General features: G+C 41.7%; 1 protein-coding gene across 1 annotated transcript in view; it reads right to left on the reverse strand.

Moving 5' to 3' along the window:
* Positions 1-12,000, reverse strand: part of LOC124271452 (neurobeachin-like protein 1) — a 74,692-nt gene that overhangs the window by 42,366 nt on the left and 20,326 nt on the right. The window contains 20 exon segments of the mRNA XM_046706612.1: positions 62-224; positions 913-1,015; positions 1,376-1,532; positions 2,354-2,487; positions 2,853-3,018; positions 3,409-3,498; positions 3,667-3,749; positions 4,416-4,688; positions 4,734-4,812; positions 5,672-5,791; positions 6,213-6,345; positions 6,457-6,642; positions 7,797-7,828; positions 8,057-8,110; positions 8,608-8,706; positions 8,932-9,015; positions 9,436-9,542; positions 10,097-10,211; positions 10,674-10,853; positions 11,160-11,242. Coding sequence (XP_046562568.1) covers positions 62-224; positions 913-1,015; positions 1,376-1,532; positions 2,354-2,487; positions 2,853-3,018; positions 3,409-3,498; positions 3,667-3,749; positions 4,416-4,688; positions 4,734-4,812; positions 5,672-5,791; positions 6,213-6,345; positions 6,457-6,642; positions 7,797-7,828; positions 8,057-8,110; positions 8,608-8,706; positions 8,932-9,015; positions 9,436-9,542; positions 10,097-10,211; positions 10,674-10,853; positions 11,160-11,242 — 2,441 coding nt within the window.

Consider the following 12,000-nt stretch of genomic DNA (forward strand, 5'->3'; position numbering starts at 1 on the left):
TTCAAAAACATTGATACAACTGTCACAGGACATTTTACAGCGGAAAATGCATAATATATACCCCAAGGGCGATCTCTCTGAAAATGACCACAGTAAGGAAGCTGATCATCTGTGCTAACTCCTCCACGGTGATGTCCTTGATGATGTAGAACTTGATGAGGTTAAAGAGGGACACTCTGATGGTCTTGCTGTCTTCCTCCGACAGACCACTGGTCAGACTGGAGCTGGAAGGAGGAAAAGCCCATGTAGCATGGTCGACTCGGATGGCTTCGTTTTGTGTCATTTATAAAAGTAGTTTCTGACGATATCAGTCAACAGTGTATACCCAACACTTTTGATGGATATCCTAGATCTGAGATCTTTGTAGAAATTGCCTGTGTGATATTGCCTGTGTGATATTGCCTGTGTGATATTGCCTGTGTGACATTGCTGTGACATTGCCTGTGTGACACTCCTGTGATATTGCCTGTGTGACATTGCCTGTGTGATATTGCCTGTGTGTGACATGTGATATTGCCTGTGATATTGCCTGTGTGATATTGATGCTGATTGCCTGTGACCTCCTGTGATATTGCCTGTGTGATATTGCCTGTGACATTGCCTGTGACATTGCCTGTGATATTGCCTGTGACATTGCCTGTGTGACATTGATTGTGTGTGACATTGCCTGTGTGTGACATTGCCTTTGAGATATTGCCTGTGTGATATTGCCTGTGACATTGCATGTGTGATATTGCCTGTGTGGCATTGCCTGTGTGATATTTTCTGTGTGGCATTGCCTGTAGGACATTGCTTGTGTGATATTGCCTGTGACATTGCCTGTGTGATATTGCCTGTGTGGCATTGCTTGTGGGATATTGCCTTTGTGGCATTGCTTGTGCGATATTGCCTGTGTGATATTGCCTGTCTGACCTGTAGTATGTTCTGATGGTGTCCAGGATATACTGCACTCCATACTTCTTCCTGAAGTACTTGCGGTCATCCTTGATGATGGTGGACAGGTACTGAATGTGACCTGGGAAATATATTCTGGTTTTAAGGGAATGCCCACATTAACAAAACACATAATCACATAAACACTCAGAGTATCTAACAATGTCAAGATCTTCTTGCCTGAGAACCGATCTGTCAGAGCCTGTAGCAATAATATGTACCACATTTTTAAATATGCTGCTACAAATTCTCAGTACAGTTGACTGACTTATGGAATCTGATAGTTAACATAGTAGCAAAATGTTATTCAATCATTACCAATACAGTACCTCAAAAACACAAGAAAATTGACATGAAACTAGACAATGGTCCATTCATACTTTGTGCAAGTACATCTACTTGATATCATCCCTCCCACCCCCAAAATTATCTGCCTCCTCACCTATCCTGACAGGGAAATCACTCTTGCTCCACACACGGAAGTCGAACAGTACAAGCTGGTAGAGGTGCTGCAGCAGTGTCTTGTTGAATGAGGCACAGGACTCCACCAGCAGCTGGACAGCCATCAGGACATTCACATCCACCAGTTTCTGGTCCACCTGGCAGAACACAACCAATACAGTCAAAACACAATTTCACACAACCTAGGTTGTTAAAACACAACCCTGACCATCATAACACAACCCAATTTATTATATCACAGCCCCAGCCATCATAACACAACCCTGACCTAAATAACACAACTAAAGTGATTATATCACAGCCCAAGCCATCATAACAAAACCCAAGTTATTATATCACAGCAAACCCAATTTAGTTATTATATCACAGCCCCAGCCATCATAACAAGTTATTATATCACAAGCCATCATAACACAACCCTGACCTAAATAACACAACTAAAGTGATTATATCACAGCCCCAGCCATCATAACAAAACCCAAGTTATTATATCACAGCCCCAGCCATCATAACACAACCCAAGTTATTATATCACAGCCCCAGCCATCATAACACAACCCAAGTTATTATATCACAGCCCCAGCCATCATAACACAACTCTGACCATCATAACACAACCAAAGCAATTATAAAACAACCCAGGCTGTCACAACACAACCCTGACAATCATAACACAACCCAGACAATCATAACACAACCCAAGTTATTATATCACAGCCCCAGCCATCATAACACAACTCTGACCATTGTAACACAACCAAAGCCATTATAAAACAACCAAAGCTGTCACAACACAACCCTGACAATCATAACAGCCCACATCAACATAATACAACCCTGGCCATAACAACACAATCCAGACTGTCATAAAAGGAAACACAGGTAATTGTTATAATATAGCCCTGACCATTACCATGTACCTATGTTATAATTAGGAGTCCTACCACTGGCAGCTTACCTTCTGCAGCAGAGCTCCCACAGTGGCTGCTCCATGGGTTCTGATGAAGGTGTCCTGGTTCATCATCTTCGTCTGGAGCATGTTCCGCAGTAGGTTCAGGAAGGCAGCAACCTGGTTCTGCTCCAGCTTTGTGTCTGAGAGCAGAACGGCCAAAAAATGACAGTTAACTCTATTATCCTGATACACAATTTAAGCTAATGTAGCATTACAATACCTGAAAAATTTGTATTGGGAGGGGGACACTTTATATCACTGGGCCATCAAATTGACACATTTTCAGTGCAATACAGATTGAAAACCTGCATCAAATCTTTATTTATATAAATTCAACCACATCTGACACTTGACTCGTTGTAAAGACTGGTTCTAGGTGCGTCTTAGATAAATGACTGGTAGAAAATAAAATGTGATAGATGGACATGCAGACAAAGTATTTACATTCAAGCGGAAAACTCAACAGCATTACAACATAAAACAAAGTTATCCACAAAAGCATTACCAGCATAGGAGCTACTGGGCACAATGACCCAGTCATCTGTTTCCTCGGAGACTGAGCTGTCTGGAGACAGGGTGTCTGTGCTGTCCTGGCGTGACGGAGACGACTTGTCTACCTGCTCCAGCAGGGGCAACAGGACCTGGATGCCCCCTATACAGTTGATCACATCCTGTGTACAGAAAAACAATATGGCACTTTGTATTTATTCTCAGTATCCACTGTGACCAAATAATCCACAGTTTGGTCCAGTGACTCCACTCAACAGCAGCATGCATACTGGAACTACTGATGCCATGATTCTCTGAGGAGTCGATGCTCAGGTGTCACAATGTGTCACAACATGAGTGACTGACTTAAACCAAAAGCTCTGTTGGCATCATCTCACAGGAACCCCATGATGTAAGCATCTAATTATGAGGTGGTGAAAGACTGAGAAATTCTCTTACCCTTGAGAGATTATTGCTGGTTACTGAAAGGCTACATCCATCTTTTACACATGAATTCACCTGAATTCTTTGTCAGTTTATACAAGGGCTGATCATCACAAACTACACATTACCTTGATGTCCCATGTGACACATCTCTGCCCTGTAAAATGGCCATGATTCTGATATGGTGACAGATCCACACACACATGTTCTTTGCATGCCTACAATGAGATGACATTATAGAATAATGAAACATAACCCATATTTCGTCAATCAATAAATTTCTTCACCACGTGTACTTGACAGTAAAATCGTTACAAAAATGTACTAAGCTTTGTAGAACATTAAAACACTATCTGACTAAAATCTATAATCCTTGAAGTACTTACCTTCCCATTATAGTGAACCACAAGCTTTGTGAGGAGGTCTGAAACTTCCGGTTCTTCACTGAAGATATTCATATGGTTTGGTCCTATGACAGAAGAAGGATAGAATTTAACATCTGTAAAATACTGTAGCAAAAAACATGTGCTTACACATGGTGCATCAAGAAACACTCCCTGAAGGTGTCAGACAGATCCCACAGGTAGAGGGTCCAACATTGTCACTGAAGGTGTCACCCGACAAGGATCTATAATCCTTGAAGGTGAACCACAAGCTTTGTGAGGATGTCACTGAAGATATTCATGGTTTGGTCCCTCACTGACCAACACATGGTGCATCAAGAAATACTAAATTAACAGGATCCCACAGGTAGAGGGACCAACATTGTCACAGGTGGTGAGAGGGTCACTGAAGGTGGGACCAACATTGTCACTGAAGGTGTCACCTGAGACAAGATCCCACAGGTAGAGGGACCAACATTGTCACTGAAGGTGTCACCTGAGACAGGATCTCACTGGGAAAGTGTCAAACATCAGGCTCAATGTGAACTATAAGCAGAGTTACACATTGTCAAAGGTAAAATGGATAAAGTCTCTAGCAGTTCATATGTGACAGACATTACCTAGCAGTTCATAGACATTGCCATATTGGTCCAAGAAACCACATTATCTGCGACAGGTAGCCAATAATTAATGGTTACAGCAAATAATGCCAAAAGAAACATTGCCATCTGAAAATCAGCAAAGCTTTTTACCTTGAGAATACAAAGTACGGACTTGTCCTGGTTGTAGTGCATCATGGAACACACAGATAGATCCGATCTGTCCATGGATGGAGATGGGAGGTCCAAGAACTTCATCCTGCTTGCCGCCAGGAATGCTGTCAATGCCAGGCTGATGTGTACTGGATCGTGTGGCACTTTGGAAGAGAGACTTGAGTGTTGACTGTTTCTTGTGATCTCCGGAGTGTCCATCCGTATGAGACATGTCCATGAGGATGTCCATGGTACTGCGTAGTCCAGGGGATCCTTAAAATCAGCAAAGACTCTTTTTACCTTGAGAATACAAAGTACGGACTTGTCCTGGTTGCAGTAGTGCATCATGGAACACACAGATAGATCCGATCTGTCCATGGATCCAAGCACTCTCATCCTGAGTGGAAGAGAGGAGTGTGAAAGGGTGAAAGACTGAGGAGGGAAATCATACCTGCTGTACAATCAGTGGGCTATCTGACTTGTACTACTGTTCTGAATCGTTTACTGCTATTACTGCAGACATCTCTAAGCATTTTCCTACCATGACATGTTAGAATCTTGCATTCTGAACAGTCTACCAGAGGTAGCAAATCAATGGAACTTAACAATTTTGATGAGGACTTCACTACCACAAAAGAAATATTTACACTATATTTACACTTACATCATCTGCTAGGTGACATTAATGAGTCTCATTGAAGTGATGCAAGTGTTTCCAAGAGAATATGGTGTGGATACTTAAAGCAAACATTTAAATACAGATTGAAATTCTGTTGATCACAGAACTCTTACAACCTTATAAGAGTAGTAACTGATGCCATATCACTAATAATTTCTGCCACTAAGAAAGAATCTGTGTTTGTATGGGCATTGTGTTGTGGTAGAATCTGTGTTTGTATGGGCATTGTGTTGTGGTAGAATCTGTGTTTGTATGGGCATTGTGTTGTGGTAGAATCTGTGTTTGTATGGGCATTGTGTTGTGGTAGAATCTGTGTTTGTATGGGCATTGTGTTGTGGTAGAATCTGTGTTTGTATGGGCATTGTGTTGTGGTAGAATGGATATAAAGTATGTGCATGTTTCAATTCAGACGTTTCAAACGTAGATTTGATCCCAGTACATTTCTCTAAATTTGAAAGACACAAGTGTTTTATCTTCTGGTATTTAGTACCTTGTTCAGACTTCCTTTTCAATACTTTTCTACATCAATCCACCCAAGACAATGAAAAGTGGATAAACATAATGTGCCTTTACTTACCTCTGAGAGGCTGGGGAACTTGAGTTGTGTGCTGAGCCTCTGTTTGCCATCTATATACACTGTAAGCTGACTTTGGGTGAAAGGCCGCCTTGAGCTGGTGTGCACGATGTCCACACAGTGCTGGAAGGACATCAGTTAGAATGATCCGTCTTGTACAAAACCTCAGTGTCCCCATACACAGCATGGTTACAAACCAGAAAGAGTTTCCTTTTTGAAAGGTGCTCAGACATAGCATGTGGCATATGCATTTAGTTTAGGAGGAAAACCTAAGAGACCACTTTGGAGAAAGCAATAGCCATAGGTAAGGTTCTCATTATTACCAAATCTGGAATAAGATCTTCCAGTGTATCCTGGTAACTAAGGCAAGAGGGTTTCGAACCACAGACCTGATGAGAATAAAATTTCTTTTAGATCCAGACAGAGCTGTTCACTAAGCCTAGCTGGCCTAGCATTGTAATCTGACGTGGATCTTCAAGTTGGGGAAATGTGAAGATATACATGGCTTTTGTATGACATGGTTATGAGCGGAAGTTTGACCTACCCACTGTCCATCTCTGAGAGGGCATTCTGGGACAAGAACGCTACTGTACTCCTTCTTGTTGTATACTGCCACCACCAGAAGACCGTCCGGAGTGAAGAACGCCTCAAACCCGTTACCTCCTGTGCTTGGGAAACTACAAGGAGGAACAGATGCTGATGTTATGATGCTGGCTGGCAGAGGCAGTAAATTATATTGGGTTCTCAGTATTCTGGCAGTCAGTATGTAACAGTTGAATCATACTTACTTGTAGAGTTGTCTGCGATAGATGTGCTTGTCAGGGAGGTTGTGATGAGTGACGTCAAACTCCACGTCCAGACACAGCCAAGCATGGACAGCATATCCTGAACCAGGCCATTTTCGTATTCCTGGGAGGGAGATTCCCTGAAAATCATCAGAACTAAGTATTACATTCATGTCAAAAGTGTCATGTCTGCATGTCAGATGGTGATGTTATGTCAAACACCTACATAAGTGTCATGTCTGCATGTCAGATGGTGCCGTCATGTCAAACACCTGCATAAGTGTCATGTCTGCATGTCAGAGGGTGCCATCATGTCAAGCACCTGCATAAGTGTCATGTCTGCATGTCAGATGGAGCCATCATGTCAAAAATCTGCATAAGTGTCATGTCTGCATGTCAGATGGTGCCGTCATGTCAAACACTTACATAAGCGTCATGTCTGCATGTCAGAGGGTGTCGTCATGTCAAACACCTACATAAGTGTCATGTCTGCATGTCAGATGGTGCCGTCATGTCAAATACCTTCATAAGTGTCATGTCTGCATGTCAGAGGGTGCCGTCATGTCAAGCACCTGCATAAGTGTCATGTCTGCATGTCAGATGGTGCCATCATGTCAAACACCTGCATAAGTGTCATGTCTGCATGTCAGATGGTGCCGTCATGTCAAACACCTATATAAGTGTCATGTCTGCATGTCAGATGGTGCCGTCATGTCAAACACCTAGATAAGTGTCATGTCTGCATGTCAGATGGTGCTGTTATGTCAAACACCTACATAAGTGTCATGTCTGCATGTCAGATGGTGCTGTCATGTCAAACACGTATAGAAATGTCATGTCTGCATGTCAGATGGTGATGTTATGTCAAACACCTACATAAGTGTCATGTCTGCATGTCAGATGGTGCCGTCATGTCAAACACCTGCATAAGTGTCATGTCTGCATGTCAGAGGGTGCCATCATGTCAAGCACCTGCATAAGTGTCATGTCTGCATGTCAGATGGTGCCATCATGTCAAACACCTGCATAAGTGTCATGTCTGCATGTCAGATGGTGCCATCATGTCAAACACCTGCATAAGTGTCATGTCTGCATGTCAGAGGGTGCCGTCATGTCAAACACCTATATAAGTGTCATGTCTGCATGTCAGAGGGTGCCGTCATGTCAAACACCTATATAAGTGTCATGTCTGCATGTCAGAGGGTGCTGTCATGTCAAACACCTACATAAGTGTCATGTATGCATGTCAGATGGTGCTGTCATGTCAAACACGTATAAAAATGTCATGTCTGCATGTCAGATGGTGATGTTATGTCAAACACCTACATAAGTGTCATGTCTGCATCATGTCAGATGGTGCCGCCATGTCAAACACCTGCATAAGTGTCATGTCTGCATGTCAGAGGGTAGTGTCATGTCTGTCATGTCAAACACTTGAATGTCGAGAAGAAGTGCAGGGCCTCTTCCCTCCCTCTCCGCGCTATGGTACATAAGTGCATGTCAGAGGGTGCCAAACCATGTCAAACAGTGTGAGGGTGCTGTCATGTCAAACATCTGCATAAGTGTCATGTCTGCATGTCAGAGGGTGCCGTCATGTCAAAGCTTGGGTGTTGTGTACAATGTGCTTTTCTTTCTCACTGAACTCTCCTTCAACAACCTGATATACAAATGAAAATGTGGTCAGTTAATTTGCAAAATTATCACACTTCTGTTACACTATCAACAATTATTATATTAAATATAATACAAACAGCAATGAGGCAAACAAAAGGACTGGGCATCATGCAGTTCCAGAAAAAAATTCAGTGAAATCTCTTTAATGGGAACATCACATATATTTTCAACTTTAGTATTGAGCATGAGGTGCCTACCAAGAAATACAGTGATACCATCAAAATCCTGCATTTATTATACAATCTTCCTAATCTTGACAACTTGATCAATAATCAGTTAAACTGAACAATATGATCAATTTTGCATAATTGTAAGTGAAAACATCACATCAGATATTTTAGGACTGTATAACACTATGTTAAGGGAATAAGATTCGACCAAGGAATAACAAAAATACATAGGTCAGATTAATTCTCAGTGATCTTGATCAGATTCAGTTGGATACTGCTGAACAGTCTGAACACAATGCTGATCACTTACCAGGTTCAGCACAGATTTCAGCAGCTCCACTGATGGCTGTCCAAGGCTCTTCAACACTTCCACAAACTTGATGTAACCAACTTTGGTTTTAAACATGAGCTGAAAGACATAATGTATAAAATTTGTCAGATATTAAGGTATTATCGAGGTCCAGTTTAATGGTATTAAAGGCATTTGAATCATTTCGATTTCTGGCTTGACCTGATCTATCATAGACACCCATGCGGTGGTAATGATTTCTTTCAGTCATAAAGTCATAGCAATAATGGTCAGGTCGTGGAAATCTGTTGTAGTTTCTACCCACGCACAATCACACTGACTCACCTTGGCATTGGAGGATCCTGAGAGGATGACCTGCATCACCCTGATGACCGACATGGCCAGCTGTTGGGCCTGGGCACCTGTCAGCTGGAAAATACAACAACTTGTTCAGGACTTGTTCAGTAAACATCTCCAGTGCCTTCGAATTGAATTTACTGAGAGCAAAGGTAATAAAACATTTGTTCCAAGATACTTAGGTCTTTGTTTTCAGCATATACTGTTAGATTGACAATTTGAGTGATGCTCAGTTTCATCAACATTATCAGGTTTTGTAGCCAAGTCAGAATCGACACAATATGTATGGAAGTTCCATTAAACAATGTTAATGTCAGACATCGATGTGACAAGAGTTACAGTGCTAGTGCTATGATCATGTTGTGGAATGGCCTTGAACCTCATAGGGCCGAGCTTCACAACAAGCAACACTTCCCTGACTGAGAACTTATTCTGACCCCCACCCCCCAACATTAGCTGTAATGGAGTAAGTGTTCTTGCCATTGTACTCACTGAGGTTTGTTGTAGGAGAGAGATGAAAGCATTAAACGTCCCTCCTGACACCATGAGCACCTGTAGAGCTGCCCTGTCATTGCACACCATCATCTCATTGATGGTGTCTGAAACATGTACAGTCAACTGATCAAACTAAATGCAACACTATATAACAAAATGAACACATTATGATGAGAATTTTAGACAATAAAAAGTAATTATTTTTCCTGCGATAAGGTTGTGCTTCCAAGAGTAATAAATGAATGTTTTGTCAAAGCACAGGCATCTCATTACCCACGTTTGGTTTTAAGAAAAAGAGTTTGACCTTATACTTCATATATTGTCCTGGTGTTCGATATACTCATAGAAACGAATAAGGGAACACATGAAAGTACAAGTGTTCCTTTACTTATTTCCAGAATTCCACTCACAGTGCAATACATATCTTGTGAAGAAAGCTGGAAAAGAATAAAGGAACATTTGTACTTTCATGTGTTCCCTTATTAGTTTCTATGTGTATATTTTGTTTCCACAAATACTTAGATATTTCAGGCATTTGGTAAAGTAACCACTTAAACAACACTTCTTTGAAAGGTGTATGAATTATCAGCTCTCAAATAATGGCATGTTCTCTGCGGGTGAGACATTTCCCAGATAACCATGGTAATACAAGGCTTACTGATCATGGTGAGCTGCATGTTGTGTTCTGTCTCTGGGGCATCAATGGCATCCTTCTGTAGAGCAAGCAGCACCTGCATGTAGCCCTGCATCACCTCTATCACTTCCACTTGGCGCTGTGCAAATCACAATCAATAGTCTCATGTCACAAGTATAAACATATGGATCATATACCTACACACAGTTATGAGTGAGTGAGCGAGTATGGTTTTATGCCGCTTTTAGCAATATTCCAGCAATATTGCAGCGGGGGACACCAGAAATGGGCTTCACACATTGTACCCATGTGGGGAATCGAACCCAGGTCTTCGGTGTGACAAGTGAATGCATTAACCACTAGGCTACCCCACTGCCCCCACACTGTTCTGCTACCAAGCTCTTTAAACTCAGTGGTATAACACGCAACATGTCCTGTCATGGGGGATGACACGACAGGCTATCAACTAAGTCTGATGCAACAATATGCACTCAGCCGAGTAAGTAAGTCTGACTAGGTGATCCCTATGGTTGCCCCTATAACAAGCAAGGGTTGCTGGGGAAATCTTGTAATGTTGAAGAACCCTGTTTAGTTGACTAACCTGGTCAGGGCTGCAGCAGTGGATGGTGTGGACCATCCTCACAATGTTCTTCAACACCAGGTCCTTCAGACACAGCCTCTCCTGGCGCTGTTCATTGGTTGGACCTTCTCTCTGATTAGTGGACAGAATCTTCAGGAGAACATCTAGGGTTGCCGGGGTGATGGCCTTGAGTGCATTATGCTGCAAAAGTTGCAACAGGTAAAAAGACTCATTCATGTCTGACAAGGTTTGATAACTGCTTAATTTTGTGTATAAAAGATTATGACTATCAAAGTGATTTTACTCTTTAGGGTGCAAAGAATGCTGCTGGTTAAGTATCCAAATGTATCCACTCAAAGGTGACGATGACGATGATGATGATGATGATGATGATGATGATGATGATGATGATGATGATTACTACAACATCATTTAACAAATGAGTAAAACATTTCTCTTAAAACAAATGACAAAATTAATACAAATGATATGATTCTCTGTCATTACCGGAGCCCCAGACATTATGGCACCAAATATGTGTAAAAGACGTAGTTGGATATCGGTAGACAATTTATCCTTCTGGAAACAATCTGAAAGAGAGTGTGCATAGACATTAGGAAACTGGTAGTCATGATGTCACAATTAAAGATCAACAATCTCTCTCATAAATACAAATAACTTTCAGAAAGTGTAACCACAAACTTTGAGATCTCTTGACCTTGACCTTTGACCTTCCAATAACATGAGACCAAACAAACCCCAGATGTAAGAATAACATACAGTTCCATGTCCAAACAGGTGTTTTCCATCTCATGTTTTTAACCTTCTTTTACACCTTCACCATTTCTGTACATGATTCAAACCTAGTGACAGCAATCTATCGATTTCATTTATGAACAAACCAGAATCTTAACAAAACAGACCCATCAGTGTACGGTACTCGCCACTTTTAGCAATATTCCAGCAATATCAGGGCTGGGGACACCAGAAATTGGCATCAAACATTGTACCCAGGTCCGGAATCGAACCCGGGTCTTCAGCATTACGAGTGAACACATTAACCACTAGGCTACCCCATTGCCCCTCGCTGATAAAGATATGCATAGATAGACTGGGGGTATTTCAAGAGGATTGGTATAAAGCCAAGCACACTTGAATCAAACAATCAGTCAGATAGAACACATTAGTTTATTCCAGTCACCCTTATTACACTCTGACCTGGACCACTGAGTAACAACGAGTAATATTAATGATGAAGCAACACCACTGAAATCATCCAATCCTACAGAGGATGCAGGTTGGCCTAATTCCAAACTGGGAAATTCCCCAAAAATGTTTACATTGAGAA

Source organism: Haliotis rubra, unplaced genomic scaffold (assembly GCF_003918875.1).
Source record: "Haliotis rubra isolate DU_JTF1 unplaced genomic scaffold, ASM391887v1 Scf1026, whole genome shotgun sequence".
NCBI classification, from domain to species: Eukaryota; Metazoa; Mollusca; class Gastropoda; order Lepetellida; family Haliotidae; genus Haliotis; species Haliotis rubra.